This window comes from Thamnophis sirtalis, unplaced genomic scaffold (assembly GCF_051295495.1).
Source record: "Thamnophis sirtalis isolate CommonGarterSnake01/CBP01778 unplaced genomic scaffold, rThaSir2_p1.2 scaffold_5, whole genome shotgun sequence".
Classification (NCBI taxonomy): Eukaryota; Metazoa; Chordata; class Lepidosauria; order Squamata; family Natricidae; genus Thamnophis; species Thamnophis sirtalis.
Window position 1 is genome coordinate 74,089,762 of NW_028261385.1, and position 13,944 is coordinate 74,103,705.

Sequence of the window (13,944 nt, forward strand, 5' to 3'; positions counted from 1 at the left end):
AATGGTTCAGTTACATGTTTCCTCTTTAGCTAGATAAATAACAAAGTGCAAAATCTGTTGTATTGTTTTTGCTCTTACATTATAGGTTGCTATGGTATTCCTTCCCATGAAATCCACGATGGATGGCTTTGTTGTAGATGCAAAAGAGGAGCCTGGACAGCTGTAAGTTATGAACTTTATTTAATTGTTCATATCCCCGACCGACTAAATCTCCAGATTGACAATAAAACATAAATGTATGTATCTCAGAATCAGGAAATATTTATTTTATGAATTTAATATCTTGTTTTAATTATTATTCTTCAGAATGTTTTTTTGATTTCATTTTGGTATATGGTAAATAAAGTGTATAAATTAAAAACCCAAATACTGAATATTTTGATCCTAATAGCCATCAGAAATTCCTCTCATTATTTGTTGTTGCAATGCTGCTTATAGCCAATAGTTCCAAACTGTAACTAATTAACTGAGGCTTTTTGATACAATTATTTTAAATTGCTGAGTAGTGCACAAGTTATTCCAAGTTTGCACAATATTCCATCTAGAAAGATTAATGAACTGCCAATAATTTATTACCTCTCTTTGTAGCTAGATGAACAGACTGAAATTTAAAATTGATATCAATGAAGGGTAAATACTACCGTTAAGTTCATAGGTTCAAGACAATACTGAAATCCTTTGTTGAATACATATTATACAGGTAATTGGTATATAAAAGAATCATACAAAATATAATGTATGCCTCAAAATATCAATAATTTCAGATCTTTCTTTTCTATTGAGTTTATGATGTAAAAGTAATGCAAATGTTTCCCATGTTCTTCTATTTTAAATATATATTTTATGCGGGATTTGGGAGGTTGCTAAGGTACTTTAAATGAAAATATTTATGTCTTATGTTTATCTTTTTCCATGTCTGGAGTTGAATGGTTTCAAGATGCATATCTCTTACTCCTTGAATATCTTTCTTATGTTGTTCCAGTGTAAAGTTTCTTTTCCTGCAAGAAATGCTCAATCCTTTTATAATTACTGGTTTCCTCTAAGAATTCAGTTTATTTTTATGGTAAATTCAACTGGATGAAACCAATAATTAAAATATTCAGAATAAGTTGTAAGTGTAGAAGATAAAACTACTGAAATTTGAGCCATCTTTCACATTTAAGAACACTTTCATTTATCTCAAGTTAGTTGAGACATTTCATGAAACTAAAGGTGATTAAAGGAGTGGAAAAATCCCAAACCCAGAGTGTTGCGGGAACTTTTTATAAACATGATGTGTATAAAGAGATATAAATTATTCAGAAATATATGTGTGCTACCTTATTGTTTTTATTTTATAATTGCTAATAAATTCAACATATAGTACAGTAGTCCAGAATTTGCCATTCATTTTGTAAAAAATGACATTTATTTCCACCTAAAGCTATTGTAGCCTTCCCAGGTAAACCAGACAGTAAGCAGGACTAAGTGAATTTTGTACAATCAAACTTGCAAAATTGTGTTAATGTACCCTTGCAATAAAGTTTGATTGTACAAACTTTCCACTGTCAATTTTAACTACTTGATCTATTAGGACAGGTCCTTCCTATGTTTCTTTCTCTGACCATTAAGCCATTGAGGGCTTCTATCTCTTTGTTTGCTAGACAGCATGTCTTCCCCTCATTCCTCAAGGTCATCCATACATTATATTATGGCTATGAAAGTACACGTAAAATTATATTTACTTACTTGCTTATTTCGGTTTATGTGCTACTCCACTCATGTGTGACTATTAGTAGATAACATTCCCCCATCCAGTAATGAGATTAAAACACTAACTTTTTAAAAACATCATTGCCTAAAAGTAACAAGAAACAAGCAATACTATTCTTGGCGCAGGAAAAAAGACATTGCAACAGATTCCCCAAGGCCCTCTGAAAAAGCATTTTGAAAACCCTTAATGGCCTATTGATACCGTAACAGTTTTGGATACATCTTGGAGGAAATACTGTTCCAAGGGAAGGGGGCAGTGACATGTTCCTGAGGACTGTTCCTGAGGTCTCTCAGATCTGGGTGCTGAATGAAACATGGCAGAAGGCAGCCTTAGGATACCCAGATGCTTAGCTAAGTTGTTCCTCATAAAAACTGAGAACTGAAAACAACACTGGGCTACTTTTAAAAACTACTTCATTTTACTAATTAACTTTGGTATCTATATTTTTATAACATGCTTGTAGGTTACCTCTAATGCATCCTTTGTCCTACACAAATTGGAAAGAGAAGCATTAGCAATGAACTTTGCAATAAATAATGACTTTGCCTCAATCCCACTATGGAATATATTAGTATTTTTCACAGCAATTTAGTTTATTTTTCTTTTATGAAAAGTAAGAAGTAGACTGAAGAGGTTGGAAGGGACAATAATTCCTTCTAGCTGTTGGTAAAGAATAAACAGAAGGTAGCAAACATGAAGTGTATATTAACCAAGGCAGGCAAATAAAATGGCAAATGCCAATTTAGAACATATTAATATAAAAAACGGTGATTCATATGTATAGCTAATTCAGTGTTTGCTTGGTGAGCTGCTATTAAAATTTTCCTAGAGTCCATTTCTGAATCTGTAATATGTTTTCGTTTTAGCAGGGTAGGCATTCTTTCCAGGCAAAATTGAATTTTTCTTCCCTTGCTGGCTACCCGATAAAATTGCGAAAGTTCCTTATCAGGCAATCAGAAGTTCTGGGACTTATGAAACTCCTTTTGTTACAGCTTCAGTAAGAGTTGTGGGTGGGTTTAGAAAGGAGGGAGAATGGCAGAAGTCAATTCCAAGAACTGACAGTGTGTCTTTTAAGTCAGAATGTAATTATCAGTTTAATTCAGTTAAACAGAGATATACAGCTCTGCTCTGCACAAGAGTGTGTTAGTTTTCTTTCAGCCAAGGAACTGACATGGCATCTTTTAGCATTAGTAAGAAGAATGATCATGAGTTTCCTTGTGTAGGTAGCTTGGTTATATTTAGAATGATGAGAGTTTCTCATCTAATAATACCTACACATACCTAATTTATGATAAAGACCTATGAATGGATAAATATAAGAGTAGGTTTTAGTGCTGGAACTCAAAACTGAACTGTAAGTATAAGCCTTGAGCAACTCTATGAACAACTGTTTCACAATCTATGTTCCAGCAGAAAGTGAAACAATCCAGTCATAAATCAGAAAATACATCATTGTGTTTGCTTGTAGAGCCATAAATCAGGCATCAGCCTCCCATCTGGGTTGCAGGGGATCAGGCAGTAGCACAGAAGTGAAAGTCCAAATACAGAAGTCAAGCTTCAGTGCAGAGGTAGGTGCAGTTGATGGATCCAGTCCAAAAGTCAAGAATTCATTCATTCCACTCAGTAGTACCCTTAATATCCAAGACTTCTTTACCACTGGGGTCGGACAAGGAACAATGTCAGTGTTCCCATAAGTTGGTTTCCACTGCAAATGGTTCTTCTTTGCATTGCTTCTAACCTCTATACATGCTGCTGGCATTCTCAAAGCTTGGGATGCCTTCCTCCAGCTCCAGGTCAGGAACCTCTATATGAGAGAGAAAGGAAAGCAGCATCTGCATTGGTTCTTCTTTGGTTGATATTGGAGCTGAGGTTTTTTTCTTCTTCTGAGTTATACTCACTGAAGGAACAGCAGCTGCCTACCATCTCGCCCAATCACTAGCTCTGATAATTTATCACATCTATCTACTTTATCCATTCTGTTTTCATTAATCTTGCTATTATATATTTTTTGAAGTCAGTCATCCAATTGAATCACATGTCCAAAATATATGAATTTCTGTTTGCTGATCATCTCAAGCAAGCAATAATTCTTTTATCCAGGATCAACCAATTGATTCTTCTTGCAATCCTGTCCAAAGCAGGATACCTGTTTACTTCTCCTTCTGTCTTGTCTACCTTTATTCCTGAGCCCAGAGATAGTAAAATGTAAATGTTTCCCTTGTTCAGTTATGTCGAACTCATTGAGGATGGTGCTCATCTCTGTTTCTTAGCTGAGGAAGCTAACGTTGTCCAAAGACACTTTTGTGCTCATTTAGCCAGCATGACTATATGCTGAGGCACACAGAATGCAGTTACTTTCCCACCAAAGTGGTACCTATTTATCTAGTTGCATTAGCATGCTTTTGAACTGCTAGGTGGGCAGGAGCTGCAGCAAGTAATGGGAACTCACTCTATTGTGCTCGGGTCTTAAACCCGGACTGTCAACTTTCCAACTAACAAGCTTAGCATCTTTAACATTGATCTTTACTTCTCCTGAACATTGTCTACCTTTATTCCTGAGCCCAGAGATAGTGTAGTCTACCATTTTCATGTTTTACCCTCTGTTTCACTAATCATTCTGATTAATATTATCTTTCTCATCTTAAAATTCAGCTTCACATTTTACTTTACAATTTTATTTCCACTTTAGATTTTATGTTTGTCATAAACTATTGTGTGAATTACTTTCATCTAACTAAGAGCTGCCATCAGCCTATCTCCATGTACTGGAATTTTGGCCTCACATTCTGATTCAGCTTTTATTTCTTGCCATTGTTACAATATATTGGCAATACAAGCTAAATAGATACTTGGATAATATGTATCCTTGTCTCATTTCCTTTCCTATTTTGAAATATCTTCTTTTTTCCAAACTCTGTTTTTAGCCTAGCTTTTCATTCAATGTAGATTTCCTTAGGAGAATAAGAATATGTATGACACACTAAGGAATATTTATTTCTGGCATCATTTACATAATCAAAGCAAGGCCTTGTTATCATTAACTTGGAAAATAAGTGATGGGTAAGGGCTCTGATAATCATGATCTCATGACAGAAATAGTACAACTTTTTGTAAGTACTCAGATTAGATATAATTCAAGTTGTTCAATATGTCTCTGGTGCAATGATGTCATAATGTACATGTAATTTTAATAACCTCATAGCTTATTACAGACATCACTATTATAGTCAGAAAAGTACTTCTATTATCTTGCAGGCTTCACTATCTGTCTTTGTTGATTCTCTCTGTTCATTTGATATTTCACTCTCTGTATGGCTCTAATTTTCTTTTTAATATTAAGAAATGCTTTGCTTATATGAGGAATTATAGAAGTTGTTTTCTTGTATCTTCTTCGGTACTAGGTATATATTATGATTATAAAAAGGTAGAATAAAAATCATACATAAACAAATATAAATAAAACCACATTCTTCCAACCTCTAGAGTCCCTATTTATTTGCTTAGCACCATTAGTATTTTAATTGTTCATTCTGTAATCCTATTTATGAACTGTTTCAGAATAATCTTTCCATCTCTTTAAGTTTTGCCTCACATATCCTTTATGATTTACTGTCCATCAGTCTCCAATTGCAAGTATCCTTTTAATTTCTCACATACAGTATTTTAAAACATGTTTTATTTTCCTTCTCTTTTTTCTTTTCATTGGCATTCTTTATCAAGATATCTTTTTGTATGTTTTTTGCATGATTTTGTAAACCTGTTGCATTCAGTCTTTGCATATGCATCTTGTTGTCCAAGGATTTCTCTATCTTTTGGGGGAAAAGTGGCTTCTCTTGTTATAAAATAATGAACAAAAGTATTCTGCTAGATTGTATTGTATTTTTCTGTCTTCTATTTTGAATTACTCATTGATGTGATTCCACTGCTACTCATGTGGTAATGCCCAGTATAGAGTTTGCTTTAATGTTGCTTGAAGCAGGTGTTAGCAGTGAACATTTGCAAGACCCAATTGACTATGTCTAATTCTTCACTTTCTCCAGCTTTTGTATGCTAGTTATGCAAAGTACCATGCTTTTTCTAAATTGTATTTAGCACATATTCTAATCTGCCATAGAATTCTTCCATTTGTATTTGCCATTATATTTTAAAGAGAAATAATTTAAAATGATGTTAATGTTCACTGTATATATACAGTATGTTACAGTATATGCGGTATGTAGAATGAAATGCAGTTATAGAACAATTTCTAGTCTATTCTGCCTTTCCCCTCTTTTTTAGTTCTTTTTAGAAGACCTCTAAAAAGCTATTTATGAATAAATATCTTCACTACCTATAGGCATCCCCACAGCCATTCCTTTTGGCAATACTCACAATGACTCAATTCCTGCATTATTCAAGATGTTTCACATCCCTTCAAAAGATTATATGCATTTTTATTTTGCACTCTTTTCTATATTTCTGCTAATAGTTATTGAAGAAGATGAAGAGTTCTATATTATCCACCTTTGGTGTGGGGCTAATTTAAAGAAAACAAGGGGAAGAAGGAAAAAGAATGGCCCTGCTTCATCTAGAAAAATAAAAGAACCCAATAAGTTTCATAATTCATCTGTCCTGTTCTTAAAAGTGAAACTATATTCACCCTCACCCATAGCTTCTTGATTGAGAGGAAATGCCTCATTAATCTTAAATGTTTTGAGCAGAAACTACTAATAAAGTCAGGAAGAATAATGACTAATAATTCAGGGAACAGGACATACTCTAGTATGTAGCCTAAATTTATCCTTCTGGCGGTCTCTTCAAACATGAATGCCTTCATTTTATTTATAAGGCTAAATGGGAAAATAAGAATTCTAACAATTTATGTTAAAGATTGGAAATCAGTAAATGTGTATAAATTAAATAACAATTTTCTATGGTTTTCTCATTCATACTAATATATTTAGTATGTTATTTTCATAATTCTGAGCAGCAAATGTATAATGGAGAATATAAACTGGAAGTCTATAGCTCACAACATATTAAGGACATACTGTAGTTCCACATTGACCTTATCTAAAGTGAGTTCCATTTAACTAGCTATGCATGCTTCTGAATTTTTTTTAGATAATCTGGTATATTCCAAAGAAATCACTGAGGAATGGATGGTTGGTACTTCCAAAGAATATGTGGCTGTATGTTTAAGGTGACCAGATGTCCCGCTTTTGGCGGGACAGTCACGATTTTTCAAAATTTGTCCCAATTTAAAAAGGATGCCGTTAATTTTTTTTTTAATTTCTCTGAAGTGTCGTTCCCGATGTGGCCTTTAGAGGGCAGTGGTTTCCCTCCCTCCGCTCGGCTTGCTCGCAGCCCTCCCTCCCCTCCTGCTCTTCCGATCATATCTCCCTTCCTTTCGATCTGGTTGCTTTTCTCCGGTCTCCTTTGGTGATGGGGGGGGAGGGAGGGAGAAGATCTGTCATTTTCCTTTCTTTAAAAAAAAGGGGGAAAAAACCCCAGGATTTATTGCAAATAAAGAAATCCACCCCAAATGGATCGGGAGGCGGGATGGGGGAGGGGAGTGAGAATTAGGGGAAAGGGGGATTTTCCTCCCGTGCCTTGGATTTCATTTATTTCTTTATTTATTTTTAAAAAAGATGCTTTTCTTGTATTTCCTTTGCTCGTTTGTTTGGTTGGGGGGGGGATGAGTGGAGAAAAAAAAAGAGAGAGAGATCTGGGAGCTTGAATTGGTGTGGCTGGAATTGGGGCTGCGGCATGGGGAGGGCAGTGTCTGTGTGTATAATTTGGAAGAGATGGGGGGGGATGGAGGAGATTTCCTTCTCTCCGCTGCTCTTCTCTTGTCTCCTTCTGTCGGATGGGGTTGGGAGTGGGTGGGTGGGGGCGTACGATCCCCTCTTATTTTTTTAATCTATCCCTTTCCTACCTTGTGATCTCTGATCCCCCTCCCCCGCACCCCCTCCCCAGGTTCCCCCATTCCTCCTGAGATCTTGTAATTGTTGTAACCGAGACTTAACAGCTGCAAATAAAAGACCCTGCTAGCTGCTAGCCTTTTGTTGCTGGTAAAAATCACACACACACACACACACACACACACACACACACACACACACACACACATTTTGACTGCTCTTTTTGTGCATCCAGTGTGAAGTGAGCAGGAATGAAGGCTGGACACACACACACACACACACACAGAGAGAGAGAGAGAGAGAGAGAGAGAGAGAGATATTAATAACCCCTGTTTTGCAGCCCCAGACTCTTAAAAACTCATACATCTTTCCCCCTTTTCATCCATCCATCCCTCTTCATTCTTTACATTTCTCTACACATTTCTCTATTTATCGTATTAAGTCTTATCTCTTTTTTTAAATTATTATTCTGCTGGTCTTCCTGGGCAGCCTTGACGCTCCCCCCCTCCCCCCCCCCAAAAGAGGCAAGTTAGAAATTTAAATTTTCATCCAGCATGACTAAGGTGTGCTTTATCCAATTTTCTCCTCTTGAGCTTCTGTGGGCAAGGGCAGTCTACCTGCCAGCATCAGGAGTCATGGGAAAGGAGCAATATAGGGGGATTTACAAACTATATTCATGTAGACTTTCTAAACATAATGCAAGCTAGCCTTAGCTTTCAAACAGTTCATTTAGTGACCAAAGTTACAATGGCATTGAAAAAAGTGACTGATTACCATTTTTCACACTTAGCCATCATTTTCACACTTAGTGACCGTTGCAGCATCCTCATGGTCATGTGATCAAAATTTTGACATTTGGTAACAGATTCATATTTATGATGGTTTCAGTGTCCTGGGGTCATATAATCACCTTTTGACAAAGTCAAATGGGGAAACCAGATTCACTTATGTTACTAACTTATCAGCTGCAGTTATTCACTTAAGAACTGTGGCAAGAAAGGTGGTATAATGGGCTTAGTGACCAAAGTTACAATGGCATTGAAAAAAGTGACTGATGACCATTTTCACACTTAGCGACCATTTTCACACTTAGCGACCGTTGCAGCATCCTCATGGTCAAGTGATCAAAATTTTGATGTTTGGCAACAGTTACAATTCATGTTTGTAAATTGTAGTTATGTTGAAATAAAAAAAAATTACAATACTATTTTTGCGTTGTATGAAAATGTTTGTTGCTCTGTATAATTTTTTTAAAATTATTTTATTTTTTTGTTACATAAACAACACATACCCACAACAGTGGGGAAAGAAAAAAAAACAAAGCAAAAAAAAAAAAACAAGAAACAAAACAGAGAAGAGGAAAAAAAAAACATCATCACATGTAGCATGTCATTTGGTTACAAGCGTTTTAGCATTTATCATTCTTATACATTTATTATTTCATTTAATAGGTGTTCCCTTACCTTTACTAGTTTATCCTAACTATATTTCCCCCCACAGACATACTTTGTATATACACAACAATTAAAAAAGAAAAACACACTCACAGCAAAAAAGGGGAAAAAACACAAGTATATGTTATAAAAAAGTATATCAGCTGGTTACAACAAGTTTTTGTGCATCTCTTCCATTAATTCATATTAATTCAAATACCTTAACTCGAATGTTTACTATATTAACATCATCATACCTCCACTTTTAATTGATTACAGTTATTTAAACATCCTTCATCCTTAACTCTACCAAAGATTTAATCCATAACCACATGCTGGCATTTCATTTACTTATTTATAAAATCCTCCATTAACATCAAATCCTCATATCCTGTTTTAGCTAAACATCCATAATATTTAATACCAAGAATTTCATCCTCCATGTATATAATTTATTATCATTCTCCTTTATTTATTTAGTTATATCCTATACCATAGCATTTCCCCCTATTAGTTAAGATTTAACTGTATATAGATATAGTTTTATTTTATTTTTTATAATAATTATTATTGTGATTAATAGCCTTTATATATAGTCCAAAGATATTTCTAACCTTCCCTTCTCCTATCCAATTATTATTTATCATAGCAACTCAACATTATATACATTACTATCATTATCAATTATTATTCAACCATACCTATTACAAATGAATTTAACTAGGTTTAGCTAATTTTAAATTATACTCCTCCATCTATCAGCCTGTGTCTCTCCAGTAATAGAACAGCCTTAAATCTGTTGCCATTCGTGGGTCCAGTTCTCCAAACATCTTTATGAGCAAGCCCATACGAAGAAATCTTTGCACCTTTTTGCTTATGGTGCCTCTCATATAATGCTGCCGCCCTCTTTTATTTCCTTTATCAGCTTGTCTTTAATTCTCAGTGGTGGTATCAAATGCTTTGCAGATGGTATTTCATAAAGTATGAATTCTTTAATGCTTCTCACTCCTCCTGCGCCCTGTCTTTCAAAATAAATCTTCTGTGTGGCTGCTCCCCCTTCAGACATTCCATCTTTTTCTCCCTCAGAGGTAAACCAGTTGCCCCGAATATCAGCAAATTGAGAATCTTTATCTCTGACATCCTTAGTTTGTATTTGAAGAACATTCAAACGTTCAACATTCTCGTTTTTTTCCTCGTATTTTGTTGCTAGAAACACCAGATAATCCAATTTTCTCTCAATTCTATCATGTGTGGCAGATAATTTCTGTAGTGCCGAAAAAATCATTTGAATAGAGGCTTGATTAGACGCCATATTTGTACGCAGTTAGTATTTTTTCTTGAGAGCTCTGAGGTATTTGCAAATAAAAACAAGCTGGGAACTGTGCAATCTTATCAGATCTTAGACCAATACAGCCAAGCAATAAAAGTGTCAAGTTGTAAGCAGCCAAATTATAATGAATTGGTTTACAGCCCGCTTGCAGAGGATCAGAGGAGATGTTGGAGTAATCTATCCTTTGTCCGTGTGAATAGCATTTAAAACATTTAAAAAGTAGGATAACAACCGTCCATAAACCAATAAAGAGATCAAAATCGCCGCTAGATTCTTCTGTTCTTTAATTTAAATTAGCTTGAATTTTTAGGCGGACTGTCTTTCTCTGAGTAATAAAATCATCTTACCAGCTGGAAACACTTTCGCCATTCTTTGGGGCTATCTGCAGTTTCAGTTAGCCTTATGGCTAATCCGGAAGTCACTGGCAAAGGAGGTTAATTTCCAAGTCCCCAGAGACTTTGCGAATGTCTCTGGGGCCACTGGATCTCCTCCTACCTTTCACTGTCTCTCCGGGACAGCTTGGGTCCAAAAAGGGACCGTCCAAATGCTTCGGAATAGAGGAATTTCAGGAGTAGCCTGAAAATCCGTCTTCTCACTGCTAAGCCCCGCCTTCTTCCCCGCTCCATAAAAATTTTTTAATCAAGGTCCCCCCCCCCCCAGGTCAAAGGTGTCCCTCTTTACCAATCTGAAAATCTGGTCACCTTATGTATGTTCAACTCAAGTTTCTCTTATATGAGGATTTTGTTCTCTTTTAAAATCAGCTTGGGTCATTTGTGATGGCTTACCTGTTTCCTAATACTGAGTAGTTGCCTTTTTGATTGTTTGATTGGATCATTGCAGCTTTGTTGAGTCACTTTGCCTACAAGTCCTGGAGTTCTCTTCCCTCCTGCCAATATTCAAATGTTAAACACAAAAAGGACTTCCTTCCTTCCTTCCTTCCTTCCTTCCTTCCTTCCTTCCTTCCTTCCTTCCTTCCTTCCTCCCTCCCTCCCTCCCTCCCTCCCTCCCTCCTTCCCTCCTTCCCTCCCTTTTTTGTTCTGCATTTCTGTGGAATAAGGCTAAAGATCTTTTGTTTCTCAAGGATCTGGAGTGGCTCAGCAGGCAGGGCGTTGATTGAATGCTGTTCTTTATACTCTTCCCCTTGTCAGCTGGGGGAATACTGATTGACCTAAGCATGTTCTCAGCATTTTCAGCCTGGTACAAGTGAAGATGATTGAAAATTGGCTTCCAACTGTTGATTGAGAGGAGTAGAAACACTGTTGTATGGAAGTGCCTTTTATTTATGTATTTCTCATCTTTTGACTCCCAAAAGCTTAACTGATGACAAAATTGGCTACCTTTTTGGGATGTAAGTTTATTTTCTATGCATAATTCTGATAAGCAAGACTTGCATTCTAATATTTTATAACACATTTAACTTTTCCTAATTTAGGGGTCTATGTTAAAGCATTGTTTTTAGGGGAAAAGTTACACATTTTTCTAAAGCTTTTTAAAAAAGGTCTGTATATGAAATTTCGGGAGAGGGAAGGCTGCATGCCAAAAATGTTTTGGAATATGCCTTTGACAGTCTATCGGGCAAGGAAATACACATATTCTATTTTCTCTTGAGACTTATTTTTATACAATTTTAGTATTGTATATTATTAAAAAAAATCCTGACTTAAATTTATCCAGTTGTGATGGATAAACATACCAAAATATCTAACAGACAGTCCAGTTTATAAGCTATGCTTGGTGCAGTTTTTACGGTGACAGAATTTTCATAAAGCAAACATGCTGAGAAGTATGCCTTGCTAGGTTTAAAGTGTCAATATTCAGCATTGTTTCATTTAAAAAATGGCTACTCATTAAATTCTTCACCCATACTATTTTTTGTCAATAGTTAATTTGTAAGCCAGGAGTCCTTTCTTCTTATACTTACTGGTGTAAAAACCTCTTACCCCCCCTCCCTCCGCCCTTCAGTCAATGAAGGTGGTAATATTGCTGCCCTCACAGAAGGTATTATGGGTTATTGGGTTACTTTCAAGGAAGTTATTAGTGGGTTCCTATCTGTCCTTTCTCCTCTTTCTAGCATCACCTATCAACAGAACGATGCACAATCAACTGCTGTCTTGAATATGTGGCAGCCAGGATTCAAAGTTCAAGCTATCATTTTCATTATTTCCAAGATATATTGCCTTAGATGATTATCAAGACAGTGGCAATTTTCCCCATATGAAGCTTGTTGGTTTTTTTTTCTTATTCTCATACCACTTCATCCACTAATGGGAGAAAGAACAGGTGAAGTTCTGTCTGAAGACTCAAAACTTATTTTTTTAACTACTAGAAATAGGCTGATGAAAATTTCTGAAAGGCAATTTGCTAGATGTTTGGGAAGTAGTCCTTTCCTGAAGTATAAGTATAAATAATACATTCAGATTCCCACTCCTCCCCCCAAAAAACAACAACAATCAGACCCAAAGGGGAACAATTCCTGGTACCACTTCAGAATTTATGTATTCAGAATTTATTTAGAAAATTCTTCTAGTTTGATTGAAATAATTAAATTGAGGCTAAATTTGAGCTCTACTTGACCAAGATTGGAGAGGGAGAGACTTAAGGAAAGAACTGTATTAAAATAGAAAATAGAATTGACTGCTAGGATGCTTTCAAATGGAAATTTGGCTTAATAAATATGGAGGTCTCCATAACCACATTTATTACCGTGTTTTCCCAAAAATAAGACAGGGTCTTATTTTCTTTTTACCCACAAAATATGGCTTGTGCCTTATTATGAGGCGACGGTTTATTGTTTTGGGATTGCCGGGTGGCTGCTCTCTTCCGAGTGGGCTCCCAAAGAGCTGGGCATAGCCTCATGGGCGAATGGCTGTGTTGCACTGTTGCAGCAGCGCAACACAACAGCCACGAAGCGACCACGCTCATGAGCAGCCACCTGGCAAACCCCCTTTCCAGTCGGGCACAGCGCCATTCACTGACCTAGGGATATCGCCAAGCTGTGTGAGCGCCTGTTCTCCGCCTCTGGCTCCCGCGGCTTGGCACCTTCGAAATGCCAGTGAAAGGTGCTCTGCTGGCAGCTGGCCCACAACCATAGAGCGTACACCCAGAGCAGCCACTGCCGGAAGACTTGGTTTGGAAGCCGCCAAAAAAGCCTTGTGGTGGCAGCAGAGGTGCCCTGGCTCTGCAGAGAGAGTTGGGCCAGGGCATCGTGAAGCTGGGAGGTGCGCAAACGGGAGCAGAACAGGCACTCGCACAACTCCCCTCTCCAGCCGTGCAGAGCATCTTTCACTGGCATTTTGAAGGTGCCAAGCCGCAGGAGCCAGGCAGCTGCAAACAGGTGCTCACGCGGCTTGGCTATACCCCTAGGTCAGTGAATGGCGCTGTGCCCGGCTGGAAAGGGGGTTTGCCGGGTGGCTGCTTGTGAGCATGGTCGCTTCATGGCTGTTGTGTTACGCTTATGCGACAGCACTACTCACCAACCTAGCGGTAGCCCGAAGGCACTAAGCAACGCGATTACCTTTGCCTCTC

At 37.0% G+C, this 13,944-nt stretch overlaps 1 protein-coding gene across 12 annotated transcripts in view; it reads left to right on the forward strand.

Annotated features, from left to right (window-relative positions):
- The window catches only part of KDM4C (lysine demethylase 4C), a 226,842-nt gene that overhangs the window by 156,569 nt on the left and 56,329 nt on the right, over positions 1-13,944 (forward strand). For all 12 annotated transcript variants that reach the window (XM_087716057.1, XM_087716051.1, XM_087716052.1 and 9 more), the window contains one exon: positions 86-162. In XM_087716057.1, coding sequence (XP_087572183.1) covers positions 86-162 — 77 coding nt within the window. The remainder of the gene's footprint in view (positions 1-85; positions 163-13,944) is intronic.